The sequence below is a fragment of the Pseudochaenichthys georgianus genome, chromosome 5 (genome assembly GCF_902827115.2).
Source record: "Pseudochaenichthys georgianus chromosome 5, fPseGeo1.2, whole genome shotgun sequence".
Lineage (NCBI taxonomy): Eukaryota > Metazoa > Chordata > Actinopteri > Perciformes > Channichthyidae > Pseudochaenichthys > Pseudochaenichthys georgianus.
The window spans coordinates 36,106,649-36,131,396 of record NC_047507.1 but is presented as its reverse complement, the minus strand read 5'-3'; the positions used below and the strand labels follow the sequence as shown (position 1 = coordinate 36,131,396).

The 24,748-nt window shown below is 40.7% G+C and overlaps 1 protein-coding gene across 1 annotated transcript; it reads left to right on the top strand.

Annotated features, from left to right (window-relative positions):
* Positions 1 to 4,150: 4,150 nt before the first annotated feature.
* rspo4 (R-spondin 4) lies at positions 4,151 to 24,430 on the top strand. Its single transcript, XM_034082547.1, has 6 exons — positions 4,151 to 4,235; positions 16,316 to 16,504; positions 18,950 to 19,087; positions 21,639 to 21,845; positions 23,776 to 23,837; positions 24,362 to 24,430. The coding sequence occupies exons 1-6, from the start codon at positions 4,151 to 4,153 to the stop codon at positions 24,428 to 24,430; spliced, it is 750 nt and encodes a 249-aa protein (XP_033938438.1).
* Positions 24,431 to 24,748: the final 318 nt, after the last annotated feature.

Below are 24,748 nucleotides of genomic sequence, written 5' to 3'. Positions count from 1 at the left end.
GCTGTACATATCCGGCATGAATCGCTGAAAGGTTTGGGAAGATTTGTTTCGTGAAAGACTGGCAGAGGGTGCGGCCATAGCTCTGGGCGTGGCTACTGGGTATCCCTACGTCACGATACCCAGGAAGAAAACATGAAATCTCCAACGAGGCGTTTTGGGGAGGTCTTTTCTGTGTTAGAGTTTTACTCGCTACAGGGTGTACTTTGAGGGTTTGTGGCTCTGCAGACCGTTTACATGCATAAAAACCTTCACAACACACAAGGGGACAGGTAATAACTGGAAAAGCATGACATGGGACCTTTAAATGCTGTAGACAACCAGTGAATGCATAAAAGAAACTGGATACAGGGTTGGATGCTGGACACACATTGATTCTTACAAAAGTTGCTCAGTTGTGCATCACTTCAAAATGCCTTAATCACAGTAAAATATATTAATTTTGTTGTAGTTGTAGCTCCCGAGCCAGCGCGTCTTGTTTGAATGATGCGAGTAAACACAGCTGGCAGCCGCGGTGAAACTCGAGCGATTAGAGCGAAGCGAATATTCGCATTGCGTCCGGTGTGAGCGCAGCATTAGACGATAGGAGCTGATTGTTGTACTATTCGACTGCAACCCTTGTGTTTTTGAGAGCTTATGACAGTTTATGTGATAGGACATTGTACTGGTTGTGAGAGAGCATACTTTAAAAGGAAGTCAGGTTGATCCAACAGGAAGCCAGTTTAAATATTCATTCCTTGACTGGTTTACAGCCTTGAAAACAAAGCCTGAAGCTGCTCAGAGCACTGCTAGCTACATTTGAGCTGCAATAAGAACTTTTGGTAACACTTTATATTAAGGTACACAAATTCACCATCAACTAATTAACATGCATATTAGCAGTATATTGGCTCTTTATTAGTCATTATAAAACACTTATTAATTCCTTATTCTACATGACCAGATTATACAAGTAATACAGTAGGCCATTCGTTGAGTTTTTCCTCAATAATCAATCAATCAATCAATGTTTATTTATATAGCCCAATATCACAAATGTTACATTTGTCTCAGTGGTCTTCACAGTGTGTACAGAATATAAGTATGACAATACGAGACCCTCTGTCCTTAGACCCTCACATCGTACAAGGAAAAACTTCCGGAGAAAACCCACAGTTTAAAGGGAAAAATGGGAGAAACCTCAGGGAGAGCAACAGAGGAGGGATCCCTCTCCCAGGACGGACACACGTGCAATAGATGCCGTGTGTAAATTGAAAAGATAATACATTTGCAACATAGGTAGTCCAAATGTTTGGAAATGCATGTGTGTATAATAGGAAGATGAATCCACGAGGATATCCATCCAGGACCACAGCCACGACTCGCGATCCAGGGCTCGCGATCCAGGACACAACCCTCTAATTAGTGCTTATTTATTGCAAGTAAGGAAGTTGTTGTACATGAGTTTTGTTCTTAATATGCTCTGCTCAATATGGGCCCAATAAGACAGTAGTACCTAATTTTGAGTTATTTAGACTTAATTAACACTTTCATATCTTGTTACATAAGAATAGATCATATTTGATCTAAAACATATCTATTTATGATCATACTGTGTGACCTGCTTGTATGTACTTACACAATAGGTGTACTGTTCTCTCTATGTGTTGTACTGTCTCAGTGTGAACATAGATTAAACAGCCAGCCAAAGTCTTTTGAGAGCCAGGGAATGAGCAGCCATGCTCCTTTATTGAATTATTTGCAGTCTACTGACATTCAAACAGAGTGAAACTATAAAAAAGAAGATACAAGGCACTTAAGGATCTCATGCATGAAAGTGTAACATACACAGATTAACACAGAGGACTGCTAAGTGTAAACAAGGTAAATATAGCTAATGCTAGCAGTGCAATAAGCATGTATACAGGCTAGTATGGCTAACGCTAGCGTGTATGCTAGCGCAAATGCTAACGCATTGTAACGCAGTTTAACGGCCCGTCCACACAGCAGCGTTAAAAAAATCTTCTAACGAATCTGCCCATTGACTTTGAATGGGGTGACGTCACTTTGCCTCGCTTTTCGCTGAACTGCATTGTGGAGAAGCAAAGCGAAGATTTCCAGGATTTTCAGGATTCAAAAGTTGAGCAATGTTCAACTTTTGAAGCTGAGGTAGAGGCGTCAGCCAATCAAATCCTGTTTATGCAAATCTGACAGTACAAGCGCTAGCCAATCAAACCGCGTGCAAGCTGGGAGAGCCAGATCACAGTTCATTTCCTATATTCCTGAAAATGGAGGAGAAGTTAGTTATTGCCGTAGCAAATCACCCGGTTCTTTATGACCAGTCGCTAATAACTTACCAGGATACAAACCGGAGGAACCAGGCATGGAGGGAGGCGGCAGAGACAGTGGGTGCAACTGGTAGGTTTTTGCCTGTTTGGGGATTTTATATCCAGTTTACTTAGTTTTAACATTGCTATTGCTTTGTATGTCGGGGTCGGGAGATTCATGTGATTGGTTGTTGATCGCGTTGCTCGCAAAAATCCCCAAGCTTTCAGACACGCCCACCTCCAAGATTTTCAAGATTTTTTTAACGCTGCTGTGTGTAACTCTCAAGAACATAAATATTCATCAATGAGGCCATAGAGCGTGGGCACTTTTTTTTCTCTCTAAGCCACACCATCTTAGCTGCTCTTTGCTCAGTCTAATGCATGGAGAGGGGAAATTACTCTGGATGATTGAAAGGGTTAGGGTTTATCATGTGTTCATACTGGGAAGTGTATGCACCCCTAAAAGAAACATACGCTGATATACAGACGTTTTTTTATTATATCATAACTTAGTACCTTTTAATGCATGTAACATATGTAACAATAAGCTGTCTGTGGCTCTTTTTTCTGCTGTAACTACGTAAATGTCCCCTCTGTGGGACTGATAAAGGTATTCTGATTCTGATCTCTTCCCTAATGAAAGTCAATGGGGTTTTGCCTTTTCTTTTGGCCCTACCATGCATCTGACAGAGAAGTTGGGATAGGACCATTTGAACAAGAAACCGCAGCAATTTCATGATGCTATCATGTCAATATGGAGCACCACGTTGAGAAATGTTTAATCAAAGAATTAAACAGTTCTGAAGGGAAAAGGGCATCTACTTTGGAAGTTTATCAACAAGGTGTACCTAAAAAGTGTACAGTATACTGGTATCTATACATTTGAGAAATTGGAGAAAGAGTTTCTTGTTCATTTGAGTCATGTATGGATGATTTATCCAATATTCTTTCTTAACAGTTACTGGCCCGACCTAAAGGTTTATGATCAACCAAAAGGTTTGCCTTATACTGATACTGTATCTACTCTATAACTTCACAAATGACTGTCTTTAACACAGCCTTTTCATCTTACACGTCTTACTATAACTCGACTCCTTACCCAAACAGGAACAACAAATCAATAACAAAGCTACACTATAATCCATCTTTAAACTCTCAGTTATGCTGCCTTCCAGTTGTTTTTCCTCCTCAAAGGGTGGTCAAATGAAGTCTACCGACTGCCTGCATTTAATATGATTGCCACAGAAAACCAATTTGCCCAGTACAGGGAGAGACAGTAAACAAATAAAATAAAAAGAAGAGACTGAACAACAATAGATAGAGCCAGGAGGAGGGGGCTAAAGATCAAGCTGCAAATATGGAACCACTTAGGCCCTAAGAGCACGTAAAGGGTTAAAGATGGCTACGGGATAAGTGGAGCTCGTTTATCGCAAATTTGACAGTGGTAGTTAAATGGTGAGTTTTCCCTCCAAGCTGCCAGTCTGAGAAGCAGACGAGGCTCTCTGCTCTCCTCACCTCCGCTCGTTCAGACTTTCATGAGCTCCTCTTGTGTTGTTTAGGTTTGCCTGTCTCCTCATCTTAGCCCTGAATCTTCTGCGTGAAGGATAAGAAGAGGATTTCCTTCTGTCTCGCCTCTCACCTTTACACTAATCTTTTTCAGCGCTGCTTTGGGCCTGCAAGATTATATTCTCCATCCATCCCATCATCTTTTAAACCCCGTCTTCTCCCCTTTTTTCCTGTCTTTCTGTCCCTCGCTGTGGAATTAAATCTCCAACCTGCCACCCCTGGAGTCCTGGAGGCAGATGTCCGCAGCCTGGCGCTGAAGAGGGCGCTTGCCAGCAGCCCAGATGCATTTGCAACCCTTTGCCATTGTGATTATCTTGCTGTGTGAGGTGATCAAAATGGGCTCTGGCGCCGTGCAGAAGCAAAGTGGTGAGTACGCTGGGAAAACAAACCGGATTCAATGCTGTAACTTTTATTTTAAAGCGTCACTGAGTTGATATTCTACATGATGGAAGCTTCTGGATTCTACACAATATACAAAAAGCAAAAGCGAAGAAATGTCAATTGTAAATGGATTTATTATATTTATTTTACAATGGGATATATTTTCAAATCGATAAATTAACATTTAGGGAACAGCATTAATAATGTTTTTTTAATTTATTACCTTTTTTAACTAAAATTGCAAAATTCGCTATTTTAATCTAACACATGGTACATTAGTCAGCAGGTTTTAAAAAACATTGACATTGATTTTCTTTACCATTAATCTATATCTATATCGTTTTTTATATACTTTATAGCAAAACAGAAGAAAAAAAGGTTCTACTGTAAGTACAGAATGTTTTCAGTATTGTTAGACGTTTCAAGAAATTTGACATTTATAAATATATTTTCTCTTTATTAACATCCACCACATTTTGCAACAGTGTTTTCGTCCATTGCTATAAATCTATAAATCAACGACTTTTAAAGTATTTTTCGGGAGAAGTTGAATCTAGGTCATCGTTAAATGTTGACCACGTTACATTCTCACAGTTCCAATAAGGGGTTGGATTGTCACTCCTTGTAAAGCTCAGAGATTCCACAGTTGTTGCAAATTCTCCTTGAAACCATATTTGTGGCTAATGAGTCTTAATAACCCCCCCCACCACCCTCTGAAAACAGTCTCACCACAGCCTCACAGGTATGTGGTGACCCTCGCGCTCAATGGTGTCTGGTATTTCCTCAGGAATTTGGAACTAATAGAGGGGGATCCGGTCTCAATTACACCGTCATTTTAGCTTCCTAACCTTCCACGCCAAGAGGTGAGGTGTTAGGAAATGTTGAGGGGGGGCGCATTAAGCCATCACGTTCCACTGACTCTCATTCAGAGTAACTGCATCTGACAGCTAGATTACACACTTTCAATAATACCAGGTTTAACAAAGTCAGACCATCAGAGGAAAACATATAATACAACTTCTACTCAATGCAATATTTAGCAAAAATGGCATGCTCAATTAAGAAATGATAATATAATATAGATAACCTTTTATAATAACATTAGATAATTGAAAAAAAATAGGGCTGCACAATTTGGAAAGAAATATCTTGCATTGCAATTGCGATATGATTTGCGATATTCGAGAGATTGACCATATTTATTTTCATTAAAAAAGTTGACTACCGCAATCTGGATATTGCACTAGTACATATTGTTTTTTATTTATTTATTTAATTGCAACGAAAATGACTGCCGGTTCACAAGTAGATCGAAACATTAAATGTGCATAAACCTGATTTTAAATAATGCATTGTCTCAAGGCAGTACTAAATAATTGAACAAATGTTAAAAAAAGATATGTATAAGTTTGAAACATACACATTTTGAGCATGATATTATGCAACATTTTACAAAATTACAATAAAAATGTTGCTTAAAATGACTTTGAGTCTTGGATGAAGGCATTTGACGCTAATAGATCAGAACAGCTTAAATCTAGGCACCGTTTTGCGGTCTAAAGGGTCAAATGCTGGTTGTTGGCACGACAGGTTGACCTGCTGTCAGAATGCATCACTTCACCCCAGAGGGATTGATGTCATTTGATTCTCCCCTTCCCCCCTTCATTCCCCCTGTGCCCCTTTTTTCCTTTCCTTTATTTACCCCTTTTCTCCACCTCTCCCACCCTTTCGCCCCCTCTCACATCTGGACCTGGTTTTTTAAGCTGTTAAAACTCACACACACACATTGGCAGAGGTTTGAAGTGTTTCAGAGCTGGAAAATTGAACTGTACAAGTCAGGTTGAACCCATTATTTTGTCCATTAGTGTTTCTTACTGTGGGTAATTGTGAGCATCTGTGAGAATGATCAATGTTTGAGATAAAATGCTTCCCTGCTTGAGTATTCAGATCCCAGCTGGCTTTTAATATTGAGGACTAATTCAGATATCCTTAATAACATGATAGATCAGGATGTAAACTTCACCGATCTGTACTAGCAATAAACAGTGTGAAAGTATAAATACGATCCTTTAAAAAATAGTTTAGGAAAAGGCCTGATTTAAAATGAAAAAAGTTAAGAAAAGTTTTAATTAAAATGTAATCAAAGTATCAAAAGTAAAAGTACTCTTAGTGCAGAATGGCTCCTTTAAAAAGTATTCTGTTATAATTTATAACATAAGTGGAGACAATTTCAGATACTGTACTTAACAATTACATCACATCCTATGTTGTCATCTCTAAGCGGTTGACCAATCACAACAGTGCCGCACTGGGCTCTGCTCTGATAAAGAGCTTTTTGAACATTAAAGCATTTCAACATGTCACAGTAGAGACACACAATACAAGTATGAACCTGAACATGAGCATTATAGGGCTCCTTTAATCACCTTCATCAGAACATGTGTGACAGCAGTGAAGACTCTCCTCTAAGTACATGTCATGCAATCACGAACCAACGGAAAAAACTGGGGGGGAAAATGAAACGTGCGAGAAGACAAATGATTGACTAGTCTCTTGAGGCATTTGGAGGAGCAACACATGACATTCAACGCAAAAGCATGTTGGGAATACATTCAGGAATGCTACAGTCCTATGAGGAGCTTCAAGTATGGCTAGGCAATATGGAATATTTTAAATATCAAAATCTCAACCTTGCAATGGGTTCACTATTGGTGCTTTCATCAAAAATATTTTTCAAAATTAGATTCTAAGTGATAAATAATCAGAGGTGGGAGAAGTACTCAGATCTTGTACTTAGGTGAAAGTAGAAGTACAAGAGTGAAAGAATACTCTGTTACAAGTAAACGTCCTGCATTCAAAAAGTGCAAAAAATCTAAATATACTTAAAACACAAAAAGTAATAGTAATCATTCTGCAGGTTTGATGAGATTTCAGAATATATATGATATGTTTCATAATGATTGATCATTAAAGTGTTCTCAAAGCTGGTAAAGGTGCAGCTAATTTGAATGACTTTGTATACTGCAGGGTAGCTTGTGAATTTACTCCAGGTGGAACTAAAGTCTGTTGATTATATATATATTATATTTCACATCATTAATCCAAATCTGTAAAGTAACTAAAGGTATTAAATCAATACAGTGGAGGATAAGTACACCATTTACCTCTGAGTTGTAGTTGGGTAATGCTAAGTAGCATAACATGGAAATACTCAAGTAAAGTACAAGTATCTCAACATTGTACTTAAGTTCAGCACTTGAGTAAATGTACTTAGTACCTTAATACCTATGACTTTAATGACTTAGTGGTAAAAAAAGTATACTATCATACCATCATGCAGCCTTTAAAATCAGGATGGCAACACTTGCTAAGATAACCAAAAGTCAATATGTATTCTCATATCACAAAATCAATATTATATTGATTTATTGCCCAGCCCTAAAAGTCAACAGATGCCTTGTTATGATGTGTTTTATCTTGTAATCATACTAAATATAAAAATCATATTTGGACTCATTTATCTTGAGGTATGGGTTATAGACATCTCAGTATTAGCACAAGAATGAAAGCTGCTTAACGCTTTGGTCACACTGGAGGAAACCATCCTTCACAGTGTGTGGTGGGAGGATGAAGATGTAACACACGCTGCTCTGACTTCCCTCCGTCACATGGTGAAACATGTGTTCAACAACACATCTTTCACACAACTGCTATCAATTGTCTGGATATCTACACGTGGGTCATTAGGGACTGCACATCTTGTGTTGTTTTAACAGGTCACCCCCACCTGGCACGTTTTTCCTGTTAGTGTACACGTTGTGGTGCATTGTGGGTATTCTGGCACCATCTACAGAAGCGGCGGCTGCTGTATGTTACCTTGAAATCGTACCCTAAAACGGAATTATTGTGATCCCACCTGAACTCACCTTGTGATTTTCATAGCATGATGTACATTTTCTTTTCTATATAAATGAGGTTACTGATTTGGGAAAAAGTCATAATCACAACTAACCTAAAATGTTGTTCACAGCATACAATTTATATTTCAATAAACATTGTTAAAATCATATGATCATGGTAAATTAGGCTTAAGTTTAAGGTTATCAATGATGTGCAAACAAGATTACCATTTTAATACCTGCTTGCAGCTTTACTAAAGCTAAAGATATAAAGATATTCTGTCATACGTAGATAAATTGCTTTGGAGAATATATCATATGTTGCATTGATATTATTATATACGTGTGTTAGTACCTTTGGAATTGTTTTCAGTTGTTTTCCTCCCACAACTGACAACCAAATATTTTATATTAAACCTTATTGCCTTCATTAAAACCATCGTATCATTCGTAACCATTTTCGTACCTTCAGCACATGATGTGAATTCAATTTCAGGGTGGAATGCCTCTTTTAAACCCTAGCATGTTTCCCTGGAACCCTGACGGACCTTATTACACCTGGTGCTTGTTAAAAACCCAGAGCAATCCCATGCAAGGGCAGAGGTCAGCGGTTTACGCTACCTAAACCTGCCGCGCCTCTTAAAGTCCCTTAAGCCCGCAGATCGATAGCATATGTGCAGAGAACTGTTTCTCGGACGATGAGTCCAGACCTCACAGTCAAGTCCAAAATCAGGGAAATTAGTTATGAGGAAATATGGTCTGCACTGGACTCTTCTTTACTTCTTACTCACCTTTCACAATTCAAAAAGTATTTTTAACTCTGTTCAACAAATTCCTTTGAAACATATCCTTTACATGTGAAAAGTCAAAGGTCATTGCTACTTAAACTAGCACAATATAATGACAGATTGACAAGAAAATCACTTAAAATGTTGGTTTAGAAGCCCAAAATTAGTGTAGGTGGAGTAATTGTGAAACAATAAAGTGTCCTTGACATCTTCTCTTATCATTTGTCTCCATCTTTTGGGCTTTGTTTTCTCTGAACCACATTATTTCCCAGATACCATCTGTCCTCTTACCGTCTAATCCTCTAATGCCTTTTCCATGTTGTTCTTGTCAATTACATTTCCAAAGAGTTTTCGGAAGGTGTGTCCGATAAACAGGGATTAGCTACTTAACAGTTACCATTTCTAGGCCCTAATGTAATGATTGGCCAAGTTCAAAGTGGTGCAGCTAGAATTTGTTTCCCATAATCCAGTGCACATGGCTCAGTGTGTTTAGGTGTTTGCATGTGATTATAGCTAGATTAACTGTGGTAGTTAATCAGATGTATGCAACAACAAGAACCTTTTTAGCTGAACTGCAGCTACAGTACACCGTATATTGCACCGACGAGTTCAATATGTGCCACTATGTAAATTAATGTAGTCATCATTTATTAGCATGACTCAATTATACCTATTTTGGCAAAAGTGTTTGTAAAGATCAGAAATGTATCTAAACCTTAGAGCAGTGTTTCTCAAACTTTTTCATACCAAGGACCACTTAACCAATAAAAAAACACTCGCGGACCACCTAACTCCACAAATATCCCAAAACACATCGTTTTTCTAGAACAAATTATAAATCGCCTGAAAATGGTACAAACAAGTGGCAACATGTGTGACGAAGGTGTTGCCCTGGGCTTTATCATGCAATAGAAAGCTCATTCCATTGCGGAGATATTCCTGCGAGAGTGCGGAAAACTTAAATGTATTTATTTATTTCAAATGTGTAATGTTACCAATATACTCACGGACCACTAGGGGGCGCTCACGGACCACCAGTGGTTCGCGGACCACACTTTGAGAAGCACTGCCTTAGAGTATTTGAAGGTAAATCACATTGAATCAATAAACTTACAACAACAATGGCTGTAAAGGTTAAGGTTAAAAATAGTCATTATTCTCTGCATTTCTGAGCTAGATTCCTTTTTTGTCGTATTGTCTTAATTTCAACCAATGGTCTACTTTGAAGAACCCTAAGAACAAATATTTTTGTTTGAATGCATACCAATGTTTGGAACTGCAGCGACAGCAACGTTACACTAAATGACGGCAGCACTGATGGATGTCTTCTGTAACTGTCCAAGTGTGTTCAAAACTTTTTTTACTATTAACCAGTCGTTAAACACTGCCAGAGCCCATACCATGTTCCCTTTAGTGTTTACTTCCTGTCTGTCTTCTATTGCTGTTCCCTTTAGTGTTTACTTCCTGTTTGTGTTCTTCCTGATGATTTCTCTAAAGTTTTAATCTCTCTTGCGCCCTTTTTCTTTACTTAACTGGGGACAGATGGCCATCTTTAATCCAAAATGTGGTGCTGTCAAAAACAAAAATAAATATTCAAAAAGTATTCCATGGTTTATTCTGAATAATGAAAACAAATGTTTGTTGGCCACAGCTGACGTTAAATTTACCGGACTTCTTTCTGCGGATGGATATGACTGCACAAAGTCCCTTGATCCTCCTTAGAAAATAGTCTGTTATCCTTGGCAGCAGTCGATTGGCTAAATTAACAACCTCCGGAGGATGGGCAGGAAGACGGCGCAGGCCGCGATGGGACCCCACCATTGTCAGCTGGATCGCCAGAGCACTCAAGTTCCCTCTCGAGTCCCCTCTCAAGTCACCTCTCAAGTTCCCTCTCGTGTCTCCTCTCAAGTTCCTTTTCAAGTCACCTCTCGAGTTCCTTTTCAAGTCACCTCTCGAGTTCATTCTCAAGTCTCCTCTCGAGTCCCCTCTCAAGTCCCCTCTCGAGTTCCCTCTCAGGTCCCCTCTCGAGTCTCTTCTACGCCTGACCCGCTAGGGGTTCCACCAGCTCCTGCTCTCGATTCAGTTTATGTAATAATCATTTATATTAAAAAACAAGTTACAATTTTCAAAAGATCTTTTTATCGGGTGGAGGCCCTTTTTTCCAGTTTAGAGCAATAGTCCCTCCAAATGTCTGTGCACGTCCCTGCCAAGGATACACTGATGTATCCTCCGGGGATGTATTTCCGGCAACAGTGATGTTTAAAAGAGTCATGACACACGGCCGGACTTATCTCAACCAATGACAGCTCTGCATGCATCCCCTGGATATTATTGTATTAACTGCTTTAATCGCGTTCCCCTCCTCGACTCCTCCACTCGCATCTCCTGTGGGCGGGACTAAGACGCAAGGGTAGGAGTCGAGGAGGGGAAATTAGATAAATGGGAAAGGTCTTATGTGTATTCAGAGCCAATGAACAACGGACTTTCAAAATAATAATATGAATTTTAAAAAAAATGTAATGCGCGATGAAATAACTGGTGGTGTTAATTAATTAATGCGTTTTTTATTTTTTATTTATTTGAACAGATCAGGTAATCCCTCTTAACAGAGTAGGTAGTGGAAATAACTAAAAGCGCTCACAAGGAAGAAAAAATTAGCGTAACAAAAATAGGACTCAAAATAAACAAACATAACAAAACCTGACATGAGTGAAAAGCGATCCTTTCTGAGTTGAGGCTTGGCATGACCATTCGGGGAAACTGAGGTTACCTACTGTAACCCCAGCTTCTATGAGTAAATGGCGCAGCCCTCTAAGGCTATCGCTATTGGGTAATCCCCATGCGCCCCCGCGCAGCACTGAAAACTTGTAGTCCACGCCCACCCGCAAGGTGGGCCCCACCCTCGGGCCTCCTTCCGGTAGAAATAGGAAGGAGGCCCGGCAATCTGCTCCCATACAAAATAACTTTTCTTCAGCTATTCGTAGAGCCTGTGGGGCCCAGCGCTTCCCCTGCGAAATGAACCATTGTAGACCATGGTCTACCATGGACATAAACCATGGTCCACCAGTACCATGGACATAAACCATGGTCCACCAGACTGGAAATAATATAACTTAATACAAGCTTTTCAATAGTTTCAAGCATGTAATTTTAAAATATTTGTATAGATCATGTTAATTGCACTTAATTTCATCTACAGTACACTGTCACTCTATAGTTGCACACACACTCATTAAATGCTCATTAAACAGTTGGTGAAAATGTAAAAACTATTTTATATACATTCATCAGGTGACGGTGCCTGCATGAGCCTCATTAGAATGATTGTCGACCATGGTTTCTGTAGACCATGGTTTCTGGAGACCATGGTTTCTGTAGACCATGGTTTCTGGAGATGACATTGTGACCATGGCAGGCTGACCGTGGTTGACCATGGTAGACCATGGTTTCTTCCCCATGGTACTGTGACCATCATGCTATTTTGTGGCCAACCATGGTATTACCATGGTTGGCAATGGAATACCATGGTGACCATGGTCAACCATGGTTACGTTTTGCAGGGGTTAGAGGGCTGCGCCATTACTCATAGAAGCTGGGTTACAGTAGGTAACCTCAGTCCTATTTCGTATATGGCTTCGCCCTCTAAGGCTATCGCTATTGGGTTAAGGGCGAAGCATGATGTAGTCTGCGCCCCACTGGGTCCGCCCGGCACTAGAAGCACAGACACACCTGCTCAATAACACCCCCTGCCTGTTGTGCCATGCGTAATGGTGCATCACCGTCCCTGGAACATAGCAAAACATGCCTATCTTCCCGACGGGGTGAAGGCTGGGAACAATACATACCAGCTGCTGTGAGAAAGTAGAGACGAAGGTCCCACCTTGCCCCGCGACCATAGAGGGGGAAGAGCTGCTCTTGGTGCAGACAGGTAGGAGAGCGCCCAGCTGGAACCCTGACGTCACTCACTCTGAGAAGACACTCTGTACAAAGTGTGTCAGAGGAAAAAGGAACATCCCTTCTATAAGAGGGATAACAGGGCCGCTCTCCGCGTGCCGAGAGGCAGGAGAGAGGCGCACAGCTGGTTCCCTGACGTCACTCACTCCGACAGGACACCCAGTACAGGGTGCGTCAGAGAGGAATGGGAGACATCTCTCAAATAAAAATGAATAAATGAACAGGGGGAAGACCAAGATGCAGCAGTGCAAATATCTTCCACTGACATTCCTCCGTGCAAAGCCGTGGAGGAGGAAATTCCTCTGGTGGAGTGCGCATTGATATTCTCCGGGGGCCCCACCCCAGAGGAGACATATGCCTGCGACACAGCCAGTGTCACACATCCAGTGTCACACATCCAGTGTCACACAGCCAGTGTGCAGACAGAGGCTGCCCGATCGAGCGCTCTCTATAGTGCACAAACAGGCGCTGAGAACGGCGCCAGGCCGCCGTGCGCGCCACATAGCAAGACAGCGCGCGCACAGAACAGAGGAGATGAGACGTGGCTTCTTCCTCCGACCTGTGAGGAGGGGGAAGAAGCCAGCCAGGGTGATCACTGGTCGAATGTACTTATTGTAAGTCGCTTTGGATAAAAGCGTCAGCTAAATGTAATGTAATGTAATCACTCTTGACCTAAAAGAGTTGTGATGACCTTAGACATGAAGCCGGGTTAGGGCGTAAAACAGCTGAACTGCATCTCCTTGGATCCGGAGACATGACGGAGCCACAGAGAGAGCGCAGACAAATCACTCACCCTTTTCTCTGATTGAGCCAAAAGCAGTACTACTTTGGCCGATAACAGTTTAAGGGGAACCTGATCAGGTTCAAATGGGGCTTTGCTTTAGTGCACGTAACACCAAAGCCAAATCCCACTGAGGCGCCAGTGTGCGTGACACAGGTCTGAACGGCTGCTGCGCTCTGCGAGCCCCTCTGTTAATTTCGCCGGGAATATACATTGCTCTGATGGAGAGCAACGTGTGTGTGCGCGCCCAGAACAGCAGCCGTCTGGCTGCGTTCAGAAGCTGCGCAGATCGTACTCCTCCCTGGCGATTGAGGTAGGCTGCTTCCATGGCCGTGGCCTGTTGTCTGTGTAAATCAACACATGTTTGAATGTACAGCAACGGGGCGACTCCCCCGTTCTTTTCCGAGATTTAGAAAAATAGCGGAGGTAAAAACCGCGTAAGACACTGTTCCTGGGATGACAGGAGTGTTTCTTGTATCCCATGGAACTGCTGGGAGGAGAGGCTTCTCTGTGATGTGCCGTAATGGTCGTCATGGTGACGAGCCACGCCATCGCCACCGCTGCCCGTGAGGCAAAAGGGCTGCGAGGGAGTTTCCACACGCTGCATTTCACTCCGTCTCTCATCATGAGGCGCGTACACGCCCAGGGGATGAGTGGTGGTGTGTGCAGTGCTGTCCACACGAGGCGTTATAACGGTGCTTGTGGATTTATTATGACCGTGTGTACGAGGCGTATCTCGGACAGAGGAATGCCGCGAGCTCTGCAGGTTATTAACAGAGGTTAAAACCGGCAGGCTTCTGCAGCGAGCCCTGCTGTCTACTTGGGGATTACCCAATAGCGATAGCCTTAGAGGGCGAAGCTATATACGAAATAGAACAAACAAGACGAACTGACACAGGACAGGGGAGAGACAGGACTATTTAAACATGAGGTGAGTGGGAACAGGTGGAAACAATCAGGGGCGGGGCAGACAAGGGGAGGAAGAAACAGGGCCTGAAATGAAAGACAAGAGGTAAATACAAAATAAAACAGGAAATGACAGACAAAATACACCAATCAATCAATCAATGTTTATTTATATAGCCCAATATCACAAATGTTACATTTGTCTCAGTGGTCTTCACAGTGTGTACATAAACATAACTAACACATTTGACGAGACACAACAAGCGCTTAAACTTGCCCAGCCCTAATTATATTTCATGTTTATTTTTTCTTCCTTAGATAGTCTGATATATATCATACTTTACTTCAAATATCAATTATACTTTAACTGAGGTCCACTGAGTAAACTTATAGTGTATTTTTCTTCCGAATCAATGTCAGCCTCAGTTGCCTTGCCGTGTCTGGCAGGTGTGTGTCTCTGTGTGAGGTGAGTGTTAACCTATGATTAAGAAAGTCTGTAAATGAGAAAGCAAATATATCTGGCTGTGCACTAAATGTGCTTATAATACAGTTTATGAACTTAGCTTATAAGGTAAGTAAAGAAGCCATTTTTCACTTAACAGAGTCTGTTGCGTGGACTGTGACCTGTCATGACCATTTTTCGGGAACCTGTTTAATTAAAAACATTTATCAAGATTAAACCTTTCACCTTTGCTCTCTCACACACACACACTCATCGGAAGCATTCCTACTTTGTCTGTTGAGTCTTTGGAGGAGACATCTAGCTCGCTGTTATAATATAATAAGACTTATTTTGGTTTAGCTGTAAGCCTAACTGTCATGTTACCAAGAAGTGAAATATATGGTCAGTGAGATTTACAAATCAGGACTGAACTCTCTTTGTTTGCCAAAAGAGAGAAGTGTATTTTCTTTTTTCTTCAGCATGTCTGTGTAGAAACACAGATTCATGCTGACAAGCTATACAGTATACTGTACAGTTTGTTTTCTGTTGGCATCTACATTTAGCAAAGCCACAGTACAGTAAGTAATATTGAACATGTAACCTTAATGAGAGAAAGAAACTACTGGCATTCTATTGATTATATCATTCATTTCCCAATCATTTGGAAAATACATCTATAGCTAAAATGTCAGTCAAGATTTAAAAACAATCTTATCAAAGCTTCCTATAAAATACAATTTACTATTATTTTAGTGACCTGATTTTAATGTAACAATGGGGGACATTTTTTTCTGGCTGAAAAATGAACAGTAGAAAACATTGAAAAAGGCTACTTATAATACAAAAAATATATATATATATAATACACCTACTAATCCCCTTTTAGAACAGCCACTATACTTTAACACAAAAACAAGAAACAGTATTAAAAAAGATATGTTTACAAATATTTAAAAAAAATACCCTGTATGGCATCTTTTAAATAAAGTGACCTATGTTCTTCATTACAATGTGATAATGAAAATATACTTTTTTATTTAAAAAATCAATAATAAAAAATCTGTTAAAAACACTTATATAAAAAGGTGTACAACATCATTAATGTATACATACAAAAGGGCTTAATCACTGCTACACTACAGTATATCTTCAGATGTATTTCAGTAGTCAAGAAATGTTCTCCTCCTTCATCTTCTCCTCCACCCTGCTTCCATACCCTTTAAAGTATTAGGAATGTCTCCTCTAATATAGTGCCCCGTATTCTTTCCTAATCCACACTCTGTTGTCTCCTGCAGCTCACAGAGACACATCACACGATTGTCGAAGCTGTCTGGAGTGTTCCCGGGACAACGGCTGTGTGCGTTGCCCCGAGCGACTCTTCCTGTACCTGCAGAGGGATGGGATGTCTCACCATGGGACCTGTCTCCACGCCTGCCCCCCTGCACACTTTGGACAGAGAGGGAAGGACATCAACCGCTGCATGAGTACGATATTAGAAAAAGGCCTATAACCTGCAAACATCTCTCTGACTAAAGAGTCTTCACTGATAGCTAGTCTTACTCACATCAGCACACATCTCCATCTGTCTTCAGGCCCTTTATAATGAAGGAACTGATTATTTTTTAAAGTTCACCACAACAACAACAAACAATACCAATCTACATAGTTTACACTTTTGGAATAACCCCGGTATTGAGATGAATCCCTCTTAATTCATTCCAGAGAAACACTGTGCCAACAAAAGGGAAAACAAACTCTCCTTAGTGAGTGCCTGGTTCATTCGTTGAGTTCATTCCCATTCACAAGAAAATGTATTTGATTTAAGAGATGCCAATAAGGGCTCGGGCAACATTTAGCAGAACCCTAAACAAATAGCAACATTTTGCATCTGCATGAGCAGTGAACTTGTACGTTAGTAATAGGCCAAGCTATTCGCATCATTTTGTCTACATCTCTCTAAAAGTTGAGCTTGCTGTGTGAGTGCTGAACTTGTGTGCTAACGTTAGCAGAAGGCTAAGGTAAAAGCAACATGTTGTCTCTACGGTGGAGGAAATAAGTATTTGATCCCCTTGCAAAACATGTCTTAGTACCTGGTGGAGAAACCCTTGTTGGACACACAGATGTGAGACGCTTCTTGTAGTTGGTCTCCAGGTTTGTGAACATCTCAGGAAGGATGTTGGTCCACTCCTCTCTGAAGACCCTCTCCAAATCCTTCAGGTTTTGAGGCTGATGCTTGGCGTCTCGAAGCTTCAGCTCCCTCCACAGATTTTCTATGGGATTAAGGTGCGTAGACTGGCTAGGCCCCTCCATCACCTACATGTGCTTCTTCTTTAGCCACTGCAGTGTTGCCTTGGCCGTATGTTCAGGGTCCTTGTCCTGCTGGAAGACCCACCCATGACCCACTTTCAGTGTCCTTGTTGAGGGAAGGAGGCTATCTGCCAAAATGTTACGGTACATGTTCTGGGGTTATAGTCAGCATCTCTCTTCCTCCAAACATGGCATGACGAGTTGATGCCAAAGATCGCGATGTTGGTCTCATCTGACCACATCACCTTCTCCCAAGCCTTCTCTGAATCATCCAGATGTTCATTGGCAAACTTCAGACGGGTCGATCATGTTCCTTCTTGAGCAGGGGGCCTTGCAGCGCTGCAGGGTTTGATCCATTATGGTGTAGTTTGTTACTAATAGTTTTCTTGGTGACTGTGGTCCCAGCTGCCTTGAGATCATTAAAAAGTTCCTCCCGTGTAGTTATTGGCTGATCCCTCACCTTTCTCATCATCATCAATACCCCACGGGGCGAGATCTTGTGTGGAGCCCCAGACAGAGGGCGACTGATGCTCATTTTGTGTTTCTTCCATCTCTGAATAATCGCACCAACAGTTGTCTCCTTCTCACCGAGCTGCTTTCCGATGGTCTTGTAGGCAATCCCAGCCTTGTGCAGTCATCAGAGGGTGCGGACCCGGTCCTTAGACAGCTCTTTTGTCTTGCCCTTGGTGGAGAGGTTGGAATCTGATTGATAGATTCTGTGGACAGGTGTCTTTTATACAGGTAACTAGTTGATATTAGGAGTACTTTCCTAAAGGAAGAAGACTTATGTAACTGGTCTGTTGGAGCCGGAATTCTTGTTGGTTGGGGATCAAATACTTATTTGCCACAGTTAAATGCAAATCAATTTTTATCTTTTATATAACGTCAATTTCTGGATTTTCTTTTCTTCTTAATATCACTGTTAAAATAAACCTACCATTAAAACTATAGACTGTTCATTTCTTTGTAAGTGGGCAAACTTACAAAATCTACAGGGGGGTCAAATACTTATTTCCTCCACTGTATATCTCTATGGTTTATATCTTTCTGCTTTTTTTCCAACACTGGCCTATTTTATTTAACAGGAAATACGCTGTTCAAAGGCCTAGCTACAAACCCCTCCCCCACATTAACACTTCCTTATGAACATAAACTACAAACATGGCTAGGGCTGCACAATTAATCAAAATCACAATATGAACTAGTGCAATATTCAAAGGGTGCAGGTCTGGCCTCCAAACGGTATTACAGACTAAATATAAAATCCCAAAAATTCCTGAAAAGTTAGCATCATTAAAATATATTATTCAATGATGATGTGAATAATGTTTAAAACAGTCATTCCCTCTAATAGTACAACGTTGAAATTAATTGTAATAAGGCTTTGTTTTTCCAAATTGTGCAACTAAACATGGATATTGTCATAATTCACATTCACACATACAGTCACAGCCACAGATATCTATATACATTTCATTTATTGATTGCTGTCAGCGTAAAAAAAGTATTTCTACAAATATTACATTTTGTTTTCTACATTATACATTACCCACTTTAACTTTAAGTGAACATGGGTGGGATTAGAAGTGACACAATATCGTTTTGTTTCTCCCTCCTCTTAGGGTGTCGCTCTTTGGACTGTGAGCACTGTTTCGACCGGGAATTCTGTACCAAGTGTAAACCAGGTTTCAAGATGTCCAGCGGCAAGTGTGTGACACACTGCCCGGCAGGAACCTACGCCCACCAAACTGACTGCCTTGGTAAGTAATGACGCTTTTAAATAACCCAATACGAATTTTAAGAAATTAAATAAAATGATCAGAGGTAATCTGTGTGTATCAAAACGTGATATACAGTATCTTTCTCTCTGCCGTAGAGCTCTATTGTTGTCCGAAAACTATAAAAAACACACTAATGAGCCACACTGTTGAACTATGTACATTGTTCCTTCTTTACCATGAACATACACCGTCCCAAATCCTCAATAGAGCCCCAAATGTGGATTCATCTGTCGCTGAAAATACTCCCCGACAAAGGAACTATTTCCTTTTCCCCAAAAATAGTTTCCAGCTGTTGGTATGTCTTGGTTGAATGATGAAAAAGTCAAAGTGTAGTTTAGCAGTGTGTAAATATACTCATTCCATGAAACGCTATCCTCCAAAAGAAACTATAAATAATCAGCTAACAGTTATGAATGTTTTATATTTATTGACTTGAAGTCAGTGAACTAAAAGCCTATTGACCAGCAGCAAGCTGTTAAATGTAAGCCGGCTCTGAAATGGAAGCATCGGTCAAACGAACAGCAGACATATTCCTGGTAAAAACCTTTCCTTTAATCGGCTTTCTCTTTGGCTCTGTGGTCATTTCCTGCAGTGTTTTATGTTTGAAGGGTTTCATTTATCATCATTTATGTGGTTATGTATTTTTTAGGTTGCATCAGGCGGACTTTGGTCAAAAATGTGCGACTGTTGATAAATTGCAACTGTTTTGGTAAACTACATTTTGTTTCAAATCAGACCATGAAGAAGAAAACACATCTTGAAGCTATTTTTAAACGATTTCTCATGGATAAAATGATTATTCTCGAAGAAAGTGACATTATCAAAGTAAAGAAACTTCTTAATTCTCGAAGAAAGTGACATTATCAAAGTAAAGAAACTTCTTAATTCTCGAAGAAAGTGACATTATCAAAGTAAAGAAACTTCTTAATTCTCGAAGAAAGTGACATTATCAAAGTAAAGAAACTTCTTAACACATAACAGTTTAGTTACACATGCGAACTACAAGTTCAGCCTTTGTGGTATTTTGTCTTGAAGTATTTAAGCGTTTGTTTTGAGAACGGATTCTTATCTTTGTCTGTTTCTGTGGACTTGCATGTGCTCCATTTATTTCTTTTTATTTCTTAATTATTTTCTAATATGCAGCCAAACTTTCAATTCAATACGTGATTCACGTTAAAGTCTTCTGAGAAGTTTAATAATGTATTACCTTATCTGGTTGTGTATCGTCCCTTCTAACTAACTGAGATGTACTGTTGAGTTTCCCCTCTGCTGTTCACCTGCGCCATCTGCAGCTTCTGCTGTTTCTTGGCTTCGTGACCACATCTGGTTTTGATGCCTCACTGTTGGTATACACCTCGAGCAACTCCAGCAAAGAGTCACTGGAAATCTATTCATTTATACCAACTCTAATAATGATAATGATTATTTCCAGGAAATGTTGTCCCAACTTGGCTGATGTTTTTTCCGCTGTGGGCTTTGTGGAAAAATGGCAGTGATTGATTGTGTCGGTGACATCACTAATCAGCAAACGGTTACTAGCAGTGTGACGACCCGTGTATTAATGCTTCAGCTGGTACTCATCTATCTTAAATGATAGCAATGTGTTTGCCGGTGTCTGAGGAAAACCGTCGTATTAAAATATTGCAACTGCTCCATGGGTGATTGTTGCGAGTTACTGATTTATCTAAACCATCTCAGTTGTTGCATTTCTCTAATGGAAGAGAACATTAAGCCAAAACATTCAAATTAAAGGAAGTTATTTACAGTTGGCATTTTCCTTGGTATAGGGGTGATTTCGAAAAGTAAGGGGCCATGCGGCTTCACAGCATTGGACGACTCATGGTCATGCCACTAGGCATCAGGACTTGGCTCCTGATTGGAAGAAGGATTTCACTTGTTAGATCCCGTAATTGAAACCGGACAAATATGGCAGTTTGTTTTAAAACTATTGGCTATATTATCTTATCAATGAAATGTGTTTCGGAAAAGGGCGTAGGGAGTTTCTGAAGGCGGTGATTTGCACTGGACAACTCTCATAAAGTACTCTTTACCTCAACTTTAGACAATATGTCGCCATCTAAATACTCAATGCTGTAATACCAGAATGCATTGCAGGGCTTCTCAATTAGACCATGAAACAGAAGCTTTAAAAGGACAGATCCTGTTGACATAAGCTCCCTTTATACTATACACGATTTACTCCATGTTCACCGCGAGGTTGGACGAAGAGCATGGCAGCGAAAACAGACAGTTAGTTGTGTTTCTATTATTACCTCCTTTTGCTATCATGCGCCGGCAACTATTTTTCAATCGGGACAAGTGGCGCAGGCAGCAATATAGAGCCGTATTACCGATTGTCAGGTGATCTGATGTTTTATAGTAGCTTAAGGCCGAGAGAGAGGAAAGCGCATTTCAAAAGTTGAAAAATGTACTTGTTGAAACACCCGTTCCTTTGGTTTATCACATTCTAAACTAGTTGAAAACTTGGCTTCTGCAATCCTTGACAAATCTCAATCCTTTTCTCTCTTAGAGGACGGTCTCTTGGCTCCATTGGGAGAATGGAGCGAATGGAGCGCCTGTCTCCGTGAAGGCGTCACCTGCGGCTTCAGGTGGGGCAAGCAGACCAGGACCCGGATAGGCGGGCCGTCCGGGAGAACGCCTGAAGAGAAGGCAGCATCACTTTGTCCGTCGCACAGCGAGACACAGAGGTGCAGGATGAAGAAAAAGTGTCCCACAGGTGAGGAGAAAGGGGGGAGATTAGAAGTGCAAACAATACACATTTAATAGTAGGCTGATGTTGACCGTTTTTCCTTTCGGGAGCAGTAGCAGAGCAGGGAAGAAGCTCCATAACTGTTGGACCTTTTACAGACAAGTTTCAAAGGTTAAGGGTTTTTATTGCATATTACGGAGGTGTCATGTTCCTGCTACCCCTCCATATGGATAACGTTATGCTTTATTGTCTTTGGTTGAAAGGTGAAAGTTCTTTGAAGCTGAAGTTACTGACTTTCTGTAACTTAAGTGATAAACAATGGACATGACCACATCAAACGTAGGGAAACAAAGAACTAGTTTCATAAACTATTACTAGTAAACGTAGATAAATCAAACTTGTTCACAGCAAAGGAGTATCAATAAATTCCCTTTTTATAAAGCAAGTTTCCATGGTCAACTAGTCAACATCAAGTATCAGAGTTTGCCTTTCTCTTTCATCCTATGATCAATTTCTGCTGTATTTTGAAATATCACAATTAGCCTGTGGCACGATTACAGCTGTGTTAAGGTTATAGGACCATTTTGGTAAAGGTTAACATATATCAAAATGGACTTGTGGTAGGAAACGGTTAGCTAACAGCCGTTTCCAGTTTTCTTTTGTTGACAAACTCCTCCCTCTGATCTTGGTTTGGATTCAACTACATACCGAATATTTTTTACTGAGGTGCGGAAGTTACATAACAAATATTCAAGGTTGACTTCAGCTTGACTTTGTTTCTCCTCTGACTACGTCAGCGTCTTGGCTCTTGATTACGTAGGTTAAATACATATTGATTTTGTGGGTTAAATACACATTACAGTGATTTACTTCTCAGGGCTATTATCCACTATGTCATTCCCTCTGCTGTCAGGGAAACTTTTAGGAAATGTAGTGTTCACCTGTTTGTGCTGTGATTTTGTCTTTAAATCATAACAACACCGTTTGGGAGCTTTTGTTTATGGTAAATGAAATATGACACTAGCATGGTGCACAACGTTTCTGATGATGGCATGTGGTGGAACAACTGAAAGGCTGCGGGTAGGAAACCACTTTCAAAATGTTTATTAACATTAAAATATATTCCCACATGGCGTGGTTTTTGGAAAGCAAAATATCTGAGTCACATGTTAAGGAAAAAGTGATGATATTTTCGAAAACCAGCATTTCATAACCAAGTTAGAGGACGTCCATTAAATCTTTCTCTTTCCGTTAGAGTAAAACTAGGAAACATATTGATATTGCTGCATAATTACTGTGTGTGCGTGGCATCTCAGTGTGTAATGCTGTTCAAACATCCTCAAAGACAAATCTACAGCCCCTCACAGAGGATTTCTCTCTTGAGCACCAGGTAAAGAAAATGGAAACAGAAGAGAATGAAGTATGAAGATGATATGATAACAGACTGTATGTCAACCTTGCCTGGCTTCACGTTGCCAAAAAAGGCCTTGTTTTTCTGAATGTTGGCTGTTCTGCTGCAAGATAACATCTTAAAACCTCACACACCTCAGCTTCATCAGAAGTTTGACTTTAACGCTGCTTCCATCCAAGGATATCAAGGCTCTCCGATGTAGTGCAACTCACAGCGATAGGACTCCAGAGGGTAATGCTCATCATGTGTTCTGTGTTGCTGAGCCATAATGAATCCTTCAAATCTCCAACTGCAAGAAAAACTTTGAAAACTCTCTGTTGTGAAATTGCTGTCAATGCTAGTTAAACATTGTTCTGAAGAGAACAAAAACACAGAGTATTTAGTCAATTACGCTGAGCCCTCATCAGTGTTTGGCCTTTGTTTTAACTCTGCATTAAATGAATGACCGACTTCAAACTGCTTTTCGAAAACCTTCAGAACCTTGCAGCACGTTCCCTCCAAAACCAAATTGTGGGTGTGACCTTTTGTTGTTCTGTCTTGTCAAAGTTCTTTGTGTTGTTCACTCTTTCAAAGTTGGTGGGAAAGCCGAGAGTTATCTCCCTTCAAATGTCTGTAAATATTGTCTTGCTTTGGATACTGGGTGTGTGTGTGTGTGTGTGTGTGTGTGTGTGTGTGTGTGTGTGTGTGTGTGTGTGTGTGTGTGTGTGTGTGTGTGTGTGTGTGTGTGTGTGTGTGTGTGTGTGTGTGTGTGTGTGTGTGTGTGTGTGTGTGTGTGTGTGTGTGTGTGCGTGCGTGCGTGCGTGCGTGCGTGCGTGCGTGCGTGCGTGCGTGCGTGCGTGCGTGCGTGTGTGTGTGTGTGTCCATGTCTGTGTGTTTTCAACTTCTTCCGCGATGGAAGCCATGTCATTTTAAGTAATTATCATGATCATTGTCAGATAATATGTCCGGTGGCATTAGCAGAGGAAGAAATGGGATCCAGCAGAGCCTGGTGCAGTGATCGGTCCCTTGCACCTAATAGCACACATCTGGGATAAAAGGGTGCTGTGGCATCGCTCTGACATTCCTCTGTTGTTCCAGATTAGACGGCTCTAGTCTTTTAATTCCTGCTCTCTTGTTGTCTTATTGTTTTCAGATGATGAGGAAGGACACGGGTCTCTTCTGTGGTTCTCCTTGCTGCTGCCAGAAAACTTTCAAGGGCTAACCGAGGAATCTGTAGCTTGTTCTACTGGCAATTTAGCAAAATGTCTTACAGACTGTTGAGATGTTATGCTGTAGGGGAATGTCTCAATTAGTAGCACAAAATCTATTTATATTTCCGTCCATGTTATCTGATTGACATATGCACTTAGTGAACAGTGGCCCAGCTGTTTGACAGAGAATCTACAGGTCACGGGTTCAAGTTTAAGAAAAGTGTTCAAAGGTGAAGATCTAGTAGAGGTTGCAGATGTTGCAGTCTTGCTCTGACATTGGGTAGAGAAGCATCTTTGTAGCTGGTATGCAATCAGTTCAATTCTGGTAC

What these genes read in the sequence shown, in the direction of transcription:
- rspo4 (XM_034082547.1), top strand. Translation starts at nt 4,151, where the DNA reads ATGCATTTGCAACCCTTTGCCATTGTGATTATCTTGCTGTGTGAGGTG. An exon ending in CGCCGTGCAGAAGCAAAGTG is followed by an intron (nt 4,236 to 16,315) that starts GTGAGTACGCTG and finishes TGTCTCCTGCAG; the next exon opens with CTCACAGAGACACATCACAC. An exon ending in CCACCAAACTGACTGCCTTG is followed by an intron (nt 19,088 to 21,638) that starts GTAAGTAATGAC and finishes TTTCTCTCTTAG; the next exon opens with AGGACGGTCTCTTGGCTCCA.